General features: G+C 44.8%; 1 protein-coding gene across 1 annotated transcript in view; it reads right to left on the bottom strand.

The window, feature by feature from the left end:
- Positions 1-16092, bottom strand: part of ZFAND3 (zinc finger AN1-type containing 3) — a 202646-nt gene extending 186554 nt beyond the window's left edge. Inside the window, exon 1 of the mRNA XM_068232702.1 lies at positions 15805-16092. Within this exon, the coding sequence (XP_068088803.1) occupies positions 15805-15869 (65 nt within the window). The 5' untranslated portion in view covers positions 15870-16092. The remainder of the gene's footprint in view (positions 1-15804) is intronic.
- Positions 16093-16317: the final 225 nt, after the last annotated feature.

The raw sequence follows: 16317 nt of genomic DNA, 5'->3' as shown, positions 1-16317 counted from the left end.
ATTGGTATTGTAAATTTATATATATCAAAAGTAAGAGCAGTGAATTTCATGCCGGGGTTTCCAGGTGGTCAGTAGGCAGTGCTTGATCACCAAAAAGAGAAAGCGGAAAAGCTCCAATATTTATCATCTAGAGAGCACAGTTGAGAGACAACAGTGTCCAATGTTCAAGCAATAATGTAATAGAATCAGCGCAGGTCACAAGCAGGTATGTGATACAATTCCACCATGCTTCACATCTGGGGTATCAGGCCAATAAAAGTGAATCCCAGCACCCAAAAGGAGAGAGGCTTGCCAGCCTTTTTATCTGGAGGACGACTTTACGCAGTTAAAGACTGTAACGGTTCTGTGACCACTGGGAGCCTCGTGCTATGTATACAGCCTTATAACATGAGTTATTGGCTGGCAAGCCTTTTTCCTTTTGGGTGCTGGGATTTACTTTTATTGGCCGGATACCTCAGATGTGAAGCACGGTGGAATTGTATCATATACCTACTTGTGACCTGCGCTGATTCAATTACATTAGTGCTTAATCACCACCTGGAAACCCTGGTGGAACTGGACTTTGGCCAGAAATCGCTGTACAGCCTCAATGATGTGGGGTCCCACCTCGAAGCACCTTTAATCCCTTATCACCAATGTAGGCTGGTAAAGCCAGGATGTGGAGCCTGGACTGGGTGGGGCTCCTAACCCTGAGCTATACCAGCCCCCATGGTCCATGGTATGGGGGGGGTTAAGTACTCCCCAGCCTGTGGGTGTAGGCCCGGCGGGAGGGGGGGGGGGTTGGGTTTCATTTGGGGCCCCCTTTAACAACCCAACCCATCTACAGAGTTAAAAGTGAAATAAAAATGTAATAACAACAAGAAAAAAGTTTTTTATGTTCTTGAACCAAACCAAAAATGAATGAACCAAATAATTGATCCAAAAATACATAGGTTAAATTAATGTTCCCACGCCAATATCCTCAGGAATTTCCCAAGCAGATACCTTGATTGAAGATATCCGCCTGCCCGCCCCCACACATCCCACAGCACTAACTATACTAGATATAGCAAATCCTTAAAAGCATCTTCAAAACTCCCACAGGGGATGCCCATTGGTCATTTATCAGACCAGTGGAGAGCCTTGGAGGGACTTTTAAAAAGGTACTTTGGTGGCTTTGCTATACATAGTATAACAAGTCAAGCACCTTTTCCACAACCCAACCTTATGTGTCCCTCCCCCACCCTTTAGATTGTAGTTTAGCTACTCCAGCAATGACACCCTTCTCATGGACTAACTCTGACTTGATTTGTAAGGGCTGGTTCACACGGGTATCTGTCCAGCTTTCGGAGGCGTTGCGGCAGCGTCACGTTGGAGCCTTCAGTGGCTTTCCCTGGAGTTCAGTTCAGGGTCGCCTCGAACACCAGGGAAAGTCGGGATCTAAACGCCGTGTTCACGCAAACGCCGGTAAAAGCCTGGCACAAACGCTCCCATTCACTTGAATAGGAGCGTTTAACGTCGAGTCCCGAACGCCGGATGTAAACGCAGAGCAGACGCTCGTGTAAATCAGCCCTAAAATGGATTTTATACCCTGAATGCACGTATAACCTTGTGCTATGTTGTTGACCATTTGCTACCTCTCTGTCTGTCACCCCTTGTTACAATGGCCTCAATTCACTAAGATCATGCTAGAGATAATAAGGCAAGAGAAAACTTACCTCCACACGTGAGAGAGTTATCTTACCTCTTCATTCCTTAAGTTACCTCTCCTGTAGTTAATTTACCTCCTCTGTAGTTAATTTACCTCCTCTGTAGTTATTTTCACATGCAGCTAATTAACAGCTTGTCTTTAAAGGGGTTCTGTGGGGGTTGTGGAAGAGAAAAACTGACACTTACCTTGGGCTTCTATCAGCCCCGTGCAGCGGTAATGTCCCACGCCATCCTGCTCCCATCCGCCGTTCCCCGCAGCCGGCACCGGGCTATTATTCGTCTGACATACAGACGAATAATGCGCATTGCCGTGCCTCCGCTCGCGTCATCTGAGGCTTACTGCGCAGGCGCAGTACAACGGAGCCTTGTACTGCGCTTGCGCAGTAAGCTTCCGATGACGCAGGCGGAAGCGAGCGGGTGCGCGGCCACTCTAGCGCAGCCGCAGTTGGATCCCATGCCGCTTAGACCGGGGCCGGCGGCGGAGAACGGCAGATGGGAGGAGGACGGCGTGGGACATTACCGCTGCACAGGGCTGATAGAAGCCCAAGGTAAGTGTCCGTTTTTCTCTTGCACAACCCCCACAGAACCCCTTTAACTCTGGAGTTATTTTAAGGATTGGAGAGTTAATTTAAAGACAGAAGAGTTAACTTTAGGCTTGCCTGAGGTAAAATGTTTCCTGAATACTACATGCCTTATCACCATGGTAACAACTCTAGAAGAGTTATTAAAGACAGGAGATAAGTTTAGTGAATTGAGGCCAATGTATGTATCCCTATTTATTGTCCAGTAATAACTGAAATAAGTTTGCGCTTTATAAATACAATAAATAATAATAATAGCAAGCCACTGCCACCGGCTCCTGCTGATATATATATACACACACACACACACACACACACACACACACACACACACACACACACACACACACACACACACACTTTATTCCATTTTACAGGTTAATTATTAGATTCACAGGAACCGAAATGAGGGCACTACACAGCAATTTATCACTTGTGTCTATCACTTTCCACCTGAACTATATAAAGTGTTTTATAATAAAAAGTAAACATGCTTCATATCGCTCTGTTCCCCCATCGAGGGACCGGACTGTAATGCATTGCGGACACCATAAGCAATCAATACACTTTTTTCCCCGGCATTTATTTTCTGCCGGCCGTGCTCCGGGTCCCCGGTATAAATAAAGACGCAGGAACGCGAGTGGCTTTGCGTTCACATCACGCAGGAGCGCTCTATGAATACAGACATCTGTGCTGACAAAAATAAAAATGCAGAAAGTTAATGACTCCCCCGGCACAAATTCCGCCAGCTGAGTTATTACGAGCTAAAAACAAAAGCCATCTATCCAGCAGCAAAAAAACAAATCCAACCTTGCCTGCTTTTATCTGTATTACAGAATTACAGACAATAACCCCCAGAAATGGACTTTAAAAGGTAGAGAGGCGCCAGCTATTTGTGCAGCAAAATAACAGTTATTTCACCAGCAATGGAGCTGGGCCAAAACGCTCCTTTGTTTACTTTTGAGAAGAAGATGAACCACTGAAACAAACAAAAAATAAAAATTTACAATCGCTAAAAATCTGCCATAAATATGTATCGCTGTTGAAAGGTAATACTTTTCTATTTCAATTCACAACCTGAGAAGGATTGGAAAAAATGGTCAACATAAACTGCACTTTGCGTCCAGCTGGGAATCTGTACAGCTCAGGCAGTCCCCTACTTACAAACAACTCCAGTTACAATGTTTCAGATAAACAAATAAAGTTGTCTTGATGGACAAAATATACAATACCTTTTTTTAACATATTTTTGCAGTCAAATATTACAGTACTGTAAAAACTGTTATAAATCATTTAAAGTTTACCTGTGACTCAAAGGATACCCGAGGTGACATAATGATAGACATGTGTATGTACAGTGCCCAGCACACAAATAACTATGCTGTGTTGCTTTTTTTATTTATCTGCCTGAAAGAGTTAAATATCAGGTATGTAAGTGGCTGATTCAGTCCTGACTCAGACAGGAAATGACTACAGTGGGACCCTCACTAATAAGAAATTCCAACTATAAAACACTTTGCTAGCAGAAAATGGCTTCTGAGAGCAGGAAATAGATAAAAAGGGTCAATAGTTTATAGATTTTAGCTCTGGCATACTTCAATGAATGTGTCATTGAGCAAAAACAATAAAACTGGAATATCTTAAAAAGTCATTTTTAGGAGAAGAAAGATGGATACAATTGTTTATTTTATTAGTTTATTTTTGCATCGAGTGTCCATAAAAAAAAACAAAAAACACACATACCTCAGGAGGGGGAAGCTTCTGGATAATGAGGCTTCCCCCGCCCACCTCAGCCAGCCCAATACAGTCCTGGGACCCCCGAACAAGCAGCAACAATAACATTTACATTGGCTTACTAGCAGGTTACCACTCAGGCTCCCATCGGGTCCATTCTACTGCAGAGTACCGCAGACCCAATCAGGCTCGGCAATTTCTGCTGGAGCCCGAGCAGAAAACTGTTAGTGCGCCTGCATGCAGCAACAACAAGCCCTGACAAGCTGACTTTCAGGGGGCCCAGCGCTGGAGCGTATCAGCTGAGGAGGATGGGGGAAGCCTCATTAAGGTCCAGAGGCTCCCCCCTTCCAAGGTAGGTACCCCCCAGGGGCACTTCTTCCCCTTCAGGATCACTTTAAAACATCTCTGCCGCCACACCGATGCCTGCACTATTCTGGGATAAGTATTTCTTGCTATACTTATGCACTTTTCCTATCGGCTGCTTCACTTATCAATCCTTGGCTTCTCATATCCTATGTATGCATATTACAATGCATCTAATTGCACTCATACTTGCTTCAGCACTTTTCAGTGATAAAGAATTTCGCACACATTTGCATTTGAATTCTTGGTATTTTTGTATATTTATATTTTGATTAGTGACACTTAAGGCATTGTATTTACTTAGCAATTTTGCACTTACCGAACCCGGGTTCAGGGATGCTCACCGAGGTTAATCATGAGTAATCACGACTGATTACTTGTGATTCAAATAAGGGTTAATTGCTGCGGGGCTGGATGCGGCGGGGTTAATGACCCATAATGCCACCGTCCGCCCTGCGTGTCAATGAGATTGCAAGCGTCCTATAGGTCGCGTTGCAAGCCTTGCTATGGCGCACTTCCTCCTTCTGGCTTGAAGGAGGAAGTGCGCCATAGCGAGGCTTGCAACGCGACCAATCGGACGCTTGCAATCTCGTTGATGCATAGGGCAGACAGCGGCATTATGGGTAATTAACCCCGCCGCATCCAGCCCCGCACCTGCAGCAATTAACCCTTATTTGAATCACAAGTAATCAGTCGTGATTACTCATGATTAACTTCGGTGAGCATTCCTGCCCGGGTTCTACCGCCTGAGGGCTCAGATATTGAGCTCGCAGTGTTGGCAATACATTATTGCATGCAGTTACCATTGAGCATACGGTGTGCTACTGGCAGTGATTTTTATGGTAACGGTTTAAACGTTTTTAAACGTGTTAAATTATCATGAAGTGCAATTTTTGTTCAAAATGACTGATCATATACTGTATAATAATGATCATATATATATAACCTTTTTTCAAATCAAATTATGGAGTGGTGCTATTTTTCCCGGTTTTTGTTCTCCTGTTGATGTATATTGTCTATTGACCCAAGCACACTCAATTTGTTTCAAGTGTTGCAGACACTCATGAACTAAGGTTGGCAGAAGTTCTGCCAACCCTGGTTAATGCCTCCATTACATCATGACTGTACTATTGTAATGCCCTCTACACCGGCCTTCCAAAAAAGGACTTGGACCGCCTATAGCCGATACAGAATACTGCTGCCAGACTGTTAACCAACCAATTCCGTCACTGCCACATAACACTAGTCCTGCACTCCCTTCACTGGCCACCTATAAAATGGAGGATTCTATTCAAGATTGGCCTACTGACTTTAAAATCACTACAAATTCTGGGTCCTGGATACATGAAAGAAATGTTGCAGCTGCGTAGCAATCACTGCAATCTCATATTCACAGGTTCTAATAATCTAGTCATACCCAGAGTCCACCTGGAAACCTTTGGTCCCAGAGCCTTCTGTCATGCTGCTGCTAAATTATGGAACTCCCCACCACAGCAGATCAGGACAGTTCCATCTCTGGACGTGTTTAAATCCAGACTGAAAACAACCTACCTGTTCAGTCTGGCATTTGCAGAACTGTAACTTTTGTTGTGTTAATACTTCATCCTACTAGCAACTACTGAATCTGAGAGAGCCTAAGCGCTTTGAGTCCTATGAGAGAAAAGCACTATAAAAATGTTATTGTTTTTCTTATAACCAAAAAACATATAGTTTATACTATATGTCCAAGTCTAGAGTTGTCCGAAAGCACATCATTTATCCACGTTTCACTACGGTTAACACAGGACTCAACTTACAAACAAATTCAACTTACAAACAATTGCCTGGAATGGAACCGTTTTGTAAGTAGGGGACTCTGTATCCAGTACAGACGGCCCAGGTAACTTCCTTTTCCTGCAGGCGTAACTTGTTGCACCAAGAGGGAGAAGTTATTACTATTTTCCACATCTGCTCTGAGTGACTGGAAGCAGTTTGGAGAGGCTGCATTTTACAGTATGTGCACAAAAACAAGTTCAGGGATCGTTCACACCTAGGGCGTTTTGAGGGCAGACTTCAAAGGCTGTCTTTTGATTGGTTGCGATGGTCATGACGGCGGGAGAAGAGCCCCGTTACTGAGCCAATCACTGTGCTCGCTTTTATCATCGTGCTGCGTGTGCGCTCCAGCCACTGGGGGGAGCGGTCTTTGCGTTCCAGACCGTGTCATCATAGGACGCGCGTCACATCCGGCACCTGCGCAGTGTATCAGCAAGCCTCCCGCAACCAGAAAATAGCTTCGGGAGCTTGCTTTTTCAGTCAGAGAGAAGGGAAAAGCGAAGCGGTGGCGGCGATGATGCGGAAGGCATCAGGACAAACCGGTATTTTGTAAATGTGCATGGTATGATTACCATGCACATTGAAACCGTGGTATACCGTAATACCGGTATATCGTGGCAACCCTACTGTCACTGAGATGGTAATAACCAATTTTCGATCGCCCGGCTCACGCCTATGCTAATTGCGGAGGAGGTTTTTGAATTGATTTGTACTGATGAGATAAACAATTGTATTTATCCTCCTACTCCTAAAAATGACTTTTCTTTAGATATCCCATGGTTTTATTTTATATTTTAACATTTACAAAGTAAATTGAATGTTTTGTTGTCTCTGCTCAGTGACAGACTAGTGACAGACTATTAAGTGTCCCTAAATGAAAAAATACATGAACTATTGACCTTTTTCTAAACCCCCTGCTCCCAGAAGTTGTACTCTGCCAGAAAAACTTTTATGGCTGTAATTTGCTTTATCAGTGATTTTTACCATATTCCCGACAAGGTCCAAACAAGACAGACGCTGTCACGTCCATGCCTAAAAATTAACTCTTTCAGACACCAAATAAAACAACTAAAACATCCTGGTTATAAATGTTTTGCACTGTGCATACACAAGTTTATCTCATCATATCCAATATCCCCTCAGGTACACTTTAAAGGGTTAAGTCAGTCAATCTAGCAAGACATTCTTTAAAACCCTAAAAATCCATGTTTTGAGAGACATTTGCCTTCACTTCCTCTCCCTGTGACTCAGCTGAGCTTAACGGACAACTAAACTGAAAGGGATATGGAGGCTGCCATACTTATTTCCTTTTAAAGAGAACCCGAAATGAGAGTGATATGGAGACTGCCATATTTTTTTTTTTTAAACAATACCAGTTGCCTGGCAGCCCTGCTGATCCTGCATCTGTAATACTTTTAGCCATAGATCCTGAACAAGCATGCAGCAGATCATGTAGACTCAGCTGACTAATGCTACTTACACACTTGAGATAAAAGTCTTTGGAAAAGGTAAGATCACAGACCAATCTTACCACCCTTCATGTAGTATGAGAGCCATACTCTACACAGTCTATTCTATGGAGCTGAACTCCACATCAGATAAAATCTTTGCAAGATGCTGCACACAAAGATGCCCGTACACACTCAAAAGATCATTATCTGCAAAAGATCTCTTCCTGCAAAATATCCATTCCTGCAAAATGCATTCATAGTCTATGAGATCTGCAGATCATCATACACACTCGGTTTAACAGACTTCATCTGCATATCTGGCAATCATCTGCAGATCTGAAAATCCATCCAGGTGGATCTGATCTGCAGATGATCTGCAGATGATTGTCTGTTAAACAAGGTGTGTATGATGATCTGCAGATATCATAGACTATGAATGCTTTTTGCAGGAATGGATATTTTGCAGGAACAGATCTTTTGCAGATAATGATCTTTTGTGTCTGTACAGCATCTGTGTGTGCAGCATCTTGCAAAGATTTTATCTGATGTGGAGTTCAGCTCCATAGAATAGACTGTGTAGAGTATGGCTCTCATACTACATGAAGGGTGGTAAGATTGGTCTGTGATCTTGCCTTTTCCAAAGACTTTTATCTCAAGAGTGTATGAAGCATAAGGCTTTACTGGATTAGCCATATGCTTGTTCTAGGGTTTTGACTGACACTTCTTATGCCAAAAGATCAGCAGGGCTGCCAGGCAACTAGCATTGTTTACAAGGAAATAAATATGGCAGCCTCCATATCACACTCACCTTGGGTTACCACTAACGATACAAGTTGCTAAACGATCGTTTAGGAACCATTCTTCGTATAAATGATTGGATATGATCATTTGGGACCACTAACGGATAAAAATCCCCTAACCAATCCAATTAGATTAATTAAATCAAGCAGATTTTCGGATCGATCCTGTCATTCTGACCGTATTGGTTACAAGATTTTTGTGGTCCGATTGTTCATAAGAAGAATCATTCCAAAACGACTGTTCAGCAAATTGTATCATTAGTGGCCACCTTTACAAACAACTCGAGTTGCAATTTTTCACGCAAAGTTGTCTCTGTGTACAAAAAATATACAGTACTGTTTTTGTTATGACTTATTTTTGTTGTTACAGGCTAAAGTATCGTATAAACGATTGTCAGTAATTTAAGACAAATTAAAAGCATGTTGAAAACAACCCAAAAAAAATTGTTTATACTAAATGTCCAAATCCAGAGTAGTCCGAAAGTAAATCATTTATCCACATTTCACTGTGTGCAACACATGATTCTTACAACTTACACACAAATTCATCTTACAAACAATCTGTTCATCATGTTGTAAGTAAGGGACCGCCTGTATATACAGCAGTTATCCTTGTGTATAGTGGAGTGAGGAGGAGCCAGCAGCAACCACTACTCATAAAATCTTGGAGGCTGAATGCCATGCTGAGCCCTTAATGCTGGATACACACGGTGCGTTCGCGCACTCGATTTTCCCGTCGATTCGTTTATTTCCAACATGTCCGATTTGGATTTCGATGGATCGTTAGGTCGATTCGCATGCAAAGTATGCCGAATCGACCTAACGATCCATCGAAATCCAAATCGGACATGTTGGAAATAAACGAATCGACGGGAAAATCGAGTGCGCGAACGCACCGTGTGTATCCAGCATTAGACCAGGCTTTCTCAACCAGGATTCCCTGGAACTCCAGGGTTCCTTGAGTACTCTGCAGAGGTTCCCTGGCATTTGTCCCCATCGTGGGAGAAGTATAATAGAGCACTTTAAAATAGGGGATACTGTAAACAAAATGGGGTCAAAATAATAATGAGCACATAAATAAAAAGCACCAGAACCTAGGGAGTGACACCACAACATCCTGGTCTGATTTATATGGGCAGGGCCCAGGGGGTAACACCACAATATCCTGGTCTAAAGTTATATGGGAAGGGCCCAGGGGGTAACACAACATCCTGGTCTGATTTATATGGGCAGGGCCCAGGGGGTAACACAACATCCTGGTCTGATTTATATGGAAAGGGGCCCAGGGGGTAACACCACAACATCCTGGTCTAAAGTTATATGGGAAGGGCCCAGGGGGTAACACAACATCCTGGTCTGATTTATATGGGCAGGGCCTAGTGGGTGAAATCACAACAACTCAAGCATGGAAGTCCTTTACCATTCTCCATCTCACAATACTGCAGAGTATTAGGACAGCTCTGCACTGTAAGAATAATACAATGAAGCCCCGGAGGAGCTGGTTAATAATTCCTAGACACATCTGCGGTCTACTCTGCAACATGCAAGCATAAATCAACAATACATACTGCATCATGAACATATTAAAGAGCAAATGCAAGGGGATTTCTGGAGGTGGAGTCTTGTGCACATCAGATGACAAGGGCTAGCTAGGCATGTGATCTGTGAAGGTGGAGTCTTGTACAGGTCAGGTGATAAGGACTGGGCATGTGTTCTGTAGAGGTGGAGTCATGTAAAAGTCAGGTGACAGGGGCTAAGCTTGAGATTTCTGAAGGTGGAGTCTTGTATGGGTCAGGTCACAAGGGCTGGGCATGTGATCTATGGAGTTGGAGTCCAGAATATGTCAGGTGACTAGGGCTAATAATGAAGGGTGTGAAGGTGAATTCTTTCACAGGTAGGGCGACAAAGGGCAAGATTGAGCTCTGTGGAGGAGAAGTCTTGTACACTTCAGGTGAAGAGGTAAAGTGGTTATAGGTGTTGTAGCAGCAGATAATGGGTGAGCAGGAGGTGCAATACATCAGGTGGTTACAGGAGCCCAACTATGAGATGTCCTCTTAATGGTAAGTCAGACTGGATCAAACCGGAGGAGAGCACTGGAGGACCTGGACTGTGAAGCACAAGAACTTAGGAAAGGGCTTCCAAACCCTGTTCTCGAGTACTACCAACAGTGCATGTTTTGCAGAAAACCACAGAGGTAGTTCATGAGCTCTTCTGAGACACAAATTACTTCATCTTTGAATGTTTGTGGATTTCTGCAAAACGTGCACTGTTGGTGGTACTTGAGGACAGGGTTGGGAAGCCCTGACTAAAGAGGCATGGGCTAGCCTGGGCATTTTTTAAGGTGTCCGATATGCTGTGCTGGCTGGTAGTGTGTAGCAAAACCTGGTACTTCATTTCTAACATGAGCTACCTGCACTCAAGCTATCTGCAGTTCATTTCCAAAATCTACTCTCTTGTTGTGGATATTACAAGGCGCTGCCCCCACCCCACTGTGATCATTACTGGGTGCACTGGCCCCCTGGTTGGGCCATTACTAGGTCCTTCACCCCCCACTGTGGTCATTACAAAAGGCTCCCCGCATGGTCATTACTAGGGGCTGTCTTACCCCTGGTGGACATTACAAGGGGTGCCTCTCCCTCACTGCTGTGGTGACTGTGGATCAATCTGCTGAAACATGATCAAGTGGGAACATGGTAGAGAACTAGATGCTACACAAATCAGGCTATCATCGGCTTGTGTTTTGCTTCCTCATGAAGGACCGTGGCCATATTGCGCCTGTGCAAGTATGACCACGGCTACGAAAGCTACTTGTTGTGGATAGGGATAATCAATGAGATGCAAATGCTTCAGATATTATGCAAATGTATGCAGTTTTAAAATGGACCAATTAATTTAAACCTAGGTTCAAACTGATTGGTCCATTTTCAAGCTGTATTTATTTGCATAAAAATGTACATAAATTTACATCAACTCGGAAGAATTTGCATATCTGTGATCATCCCTACTTGTGGATGAGCAGCTTCAGCTTATTGTGTAGGTGCAGCCATACTCGTGCAGGTGCGCTATGGCTGAGCTCATACACAGCGGGGGAGTGCAGCCATGAGAACATATACAACAATCATTGTTTGATGCGTTCAGAGGGGCCGTGCGTGGCAATAATGGGAGGGGGAGGGCATGGGAAGCCCCTGGACTATCCAGAGTCTACCCTCTATCTAGGTAAGTATCTACATTTTTTATCTCCTTCCAGTTCAGGTTCAGTTTGGATGACAAGAATTTGCGACAATTTATATAGTTCTACTTGGACAGAACTTATCTCCACCTGTGTTACCGCCTGAGCAGTCCTGGTTTTCATTCTGATACCCATATCATTATGCTGAATGGAAGCTACGCCATCCGCAGCATCCCTGGTGTGGGTAATCAGGGCCACATGAATAAATGCAAATGATGAGGTCCGGTGTGACACTAATAAGTGCTGCCACGCTGTGCATGGTCTCTGGGGCAATTTTCTAAGCGCGATGTGCGATTAAGTTTTATTTTAAATGTTCAGGTGGATGCAGAGGAAAGGCAGAAATAAAAAGAAAGAATTTTTCTGCATGTGGTTGGCTGTTTGGCGTGAGGAGCAAATCTCGACTTTTCCTGTTTTCTATCCCCTAAGCCAATATATAATCTTTTGATAGTGCCAACCTTAAAAGTAAATGGCCTTCTCTATCTGGGAGATGGGATTGCTCACACCAACCACAGGCTTCCACTGTAATCAGTAAGAGAGGACCCCTGCTGGGTCTTCAAATTATTTTGTATAATGAGGAATATGACAGGAAACAAGATGGCATCCCTAAGTGGACCACAAATCCCTAAACTCGTGATTGGCTAGGAACAGAGAATTGTATACGGCAGAGAGAACTGATCTCGCCATGGTACTCTCTTAGAGTTACATGAAGACATTTCACCTATACTTAACACTCATGATAATTCTGTAGTTTGTAAGCTAGCAAGGGCAGGGACCAGAGCTGGGTTAAGGTCCTCCAGCACCCAAGGCTTAGACACCAAAGTGTGCCCCTCCATCCCTCCCGCCCCAGTCGTCACACACGGATTGCTATTAGACTAAGAGGCACCCCAGAGCCCCCAACACCTTAATCTCTAGAGGCTTGCAGTCACTGTCATGTATCCCCTTTTATTTCTCTCTGCTTCAAACACAATAGGGATATGATAGCTGAGTGAGCTGTGCGCACCCTCCTACACTGCGCCTTGAGGCTGGAGCCTCTCTTGCCTCTGCCCAGCCCTGGCAGGGACCTCCTCCAAGTGTTTCTCATATTGCTGTCATTTATCCTATGAACATGCACCAACTTTAGAGATATCTCAAACTACACATTAACTATGTATGTATCTGTACTACTGAATGTCATGACTGTACATTTCTCATGTATATATGTTCCCCAATATTTGTTTTGTACTATGTACAGCGCTAAGGAAGATGTGGGCGCTATATACATAAAAATAATAATTGGTTATTTTATTCTATTCCACAAAGCTTTGTTTACAGGGCTGTTTTTAGGCATAGACAAACTAGGCAGATGGTTTAAGTGACAGCTGCTTGAGGGAGCACCAAGGAGCTATTCTTAGCAGACTGTGCTTTATGGAATTCTTATAAACAACTGCTACACCTAACTGGGTACTAATGAAGGATTTGTTATGTGGGTTGAGAAAGTTTGAGCCAGTGAGGTGTATCTGACCTGGTAATGTGTGTATCCTTTATAGACTTGTTCTGAGAAAGAATATTTTTGTATATAACTATAACTTCTGTATTGCTGCCTTTAAAGCCAATTACTATAGGCTCACTGCTGCCTGGTAACTGCTTTCTGAGCATACAGTTCAACTGCCCGTGGAAAAAGAGGCCTTAGGGCTCTGGAGCTTTTCTTTGTTTTCGATTGATAAATACGATCGAATTTCCCGTTTTTTTTTTATTTTTGGATACTGGACATGTTGGAAATTTCAGACCAACTTTATCAAGAATTGTACGGTGTGTGATGGATTGTCAATTACTTGATGTACAGTTTCAATCAATTTTTCTGAGCATTCAATTATTGTATTCATGATTAGGGAAAAACTGAACATAGGTGTGTGTGTGTGTGTGTGTGTGTGTGTGTGTGTGTGTGTGTGTGTGTGTGTGTGTGTGTGTGTGTGTGTGTGTGTGTGTGTGTGGTACATTGGTCAGATTTTTGAATTGTTACAGTCAGAAAAATTGATTGCCATTCTTGAATTGAACTAAAAAAATTGTATGGTATGTGGCCACCTTTACACTCAGCAGAAAACTCCCACCAGTCAGTGAAGTCCTCTGCAGCCAATGGGGCTTTATTCTGGATATCCCCTGCTCTCCTGATATATGTACAAGATAGAGCATTAACTAAAATGCCCTCTTTTTAAACCAGTTATGGGGATGATTTCTAAAAATCAACAACAAAATTTAGGTAAACGTATGAAACTTCCACAGCCGTCAAATCAGGTTTCACATTTTGTGAAAACCAAGAATGGTTATTGGTAGTCGAATGTGCTTCTTACATTTCTGTAACTTTTTGCTAACTTGCTCTTCACCCATAGTTTATAAATGACCCCCTGTCAAGCACTCTGCCCTATCTGCTATCCAGATTCTTCCACTCTGGCTCCTGAGGTCTGCCCAGCATTGTTACACTTTACTGTCATCATTAAAGGGCCATTGTTGATACGTAAGCAGGTCACATGACATAGTATGGTTTGCTTGTGGGCCACATTTTGTAACTGGAACTATGCGGTAGTATAACTGATGCACTGGTGAACGTAGGCATGGCAATTAGGTTGGCTTTCTTGATGAATGGTCATTTGTTGGTGGACTCACCGCAAGGCTCCATCGTTCATATGACGGGTGGCACCAACACAGTGATATCCATAGTCATACAGGGAAGGTGTTATAAATTGGTGAGGTGTCATTAAGAAGGACTCTCTGCCATTCTACTGGTACACATGGCAGAATGGGCTGTGCAGATGGTGTCATGGGGTTATTGAGGGACACTGCAGCTGCTGTTAGTGACAGTACAGGCAGAGGGGAAGGTGGAGGAGAGTTCTCTGTGGAGATATTTGTGGGTCATTGGGTGAAGGAAAAGCCGCCAATGATCAGTATAGAAGATCGGATTGTGATGGAACATTGGGGCGCCGTTAGTGGTCCACTCTGTAACATCAGGAGACGGGAAGCCTCAAGAGGAAGAGTGAACCATCAACAGAGTATCAGTGGCAGTGCTCAATATGAAGTAACAGGAAGTGGGGTATTCCGTAACAAGGGGTTTCAGTACAGTATAGCATTAGCAGTGTCTGCGTGTTGGCAGACTGTTAGAGAACATTAAGACTTCAGGACGATATTATGATGTCGGTCAACAGATGTCATCAGGTTTTCACCGTAACGTAAGAGGTAACAGGAAGAATATCACAATCTCCATCAAACGTAGGGTGTCATGAGGATATCAAGGGTGTCATGAGGATAGAATATCACATGACAGGAGGAAGGAAAGTGGCCGGGGAAGTATTGGGGTATAGTAGGAGCTGTAGGATGGTTTGATAGTACTGGGGTAGGATGGGCTGTCAGTATTGGAGTATATGTGACAGGGGTTGAATGGGTTATCCGTGGTGGGGCAATATTAGAGTACAGGGGAGGGGACGGATGAGCTATCAGTGATGGGGGACTATTAGGATATATGCAGGAGGGGAGATAGACTGTCAGTGATGGGGCAGTATTGAGGTATGTGGGGGAGCTGTAGGATGGGCTGTCAGTGACTGGCCAGAATTGGGGTATGTGGGGGAGCTGTAGGATGGTTTGTCAGTGGTGGGGCAGAATTGGAGGAGGTGTAGGATGGGCTGTCAGTGACTGGCCAGAATTGGGGTATGTGGGCGAGCTGTAGGATGGGCTGTCATTGATGGGGCAGAATTGGGGGAGGGGTACAATGGGCTGTCAGTGATGGGGTAGTATTAGGGTATATGGTGCAGTGATATGGTGGGCTGTCAGAGTTGGGGCAGTATTAGGATATGTGGGGGAAGTGTAGGATGGGCTGTCAGAGTTGGGGCAGTATTAGGGTATATGGTGGAGCGATATGGTGAGCTGTCAGACTTGGGGCAGTATTGGGATAGGTGGGGGAGGTGTAGGATGGGCTGTCAGTGATGGGGTGTAGGGGGAAGGGTGGGAATGATTGTCAGTGATGGGACATTATTGGGGTGTAGGGGGGATGGGTAGGGTTGCCTGTCAGTACAGAGGTATGTAGGGGGAGGGGTATATGGGCTGTCAGTATAGGGGTAGGATGGGCTGACAGTGATCAGGCAGTATTGGGGTCCATGGGGGAGGGGCGGCTCTCTTACCCCCAGTATCCGCAGGGGCAGCGCGGGGGCAGGGTGGGCGCCTTGCTGCTGCCGGTGTCTCCCATGGGTCAGGCGGCGCTCGGGCTCTCCGGCTCCCGGTAGAGGGTCGGAGCGGTGATTCCAGGCCGGCCAGCTGGAGGCGGAACCTACCAACCCCTTCTGGGGGGATCCTCTGCCTGAAATCCTCTCTGTGTCAGCCCTGTTCGAGAACAACGGGGCTTCCCGAGCCCCTGCGCCTCACCGGAAGGTATAGAAGCTCCGCACAGCCTCTCGATACCCGCCACCCCCTCTAATCCCTCACCTCCCGAGCCCCGACTAGGCCGCTCACCCCCCTCCCGGGAATGGTTCCGCCCACCGGAGAGCGCAGCGCTGTGATCAGCTGGAGGAGGGGGGAACCACTGCGTCTTCTGCGGGGGGGTCCGGCCTACAGTGGTGACTCTGCCCGGCGGCCGCTCACCTCAAAGGCCCGGTCCCGACCCGCACAGGGTGACGAGTTACACCGACAGGACGAAC

The sequence above is a fragment of the Hyperolius riggenbachi genome, chromosome 4 (genome assembly GCF_040937935.1).
Source record: "Hyperolius riggenbachi isolate aHypRig1 chromosome 4, aHypRig1.pri, whole genome shotgun sequence".
Taxonomy (NCBI): Eukaryota; Metazoa; Chordata; class Amphibia; order Anura; family Hyperoliidae; genus Hyperolius; species Hyperolius riggenbachi.
Note: the sequence above shows the minus strand (reverse complement) of the source record. Positions and strands in the feature narration are given on the sequence as shown.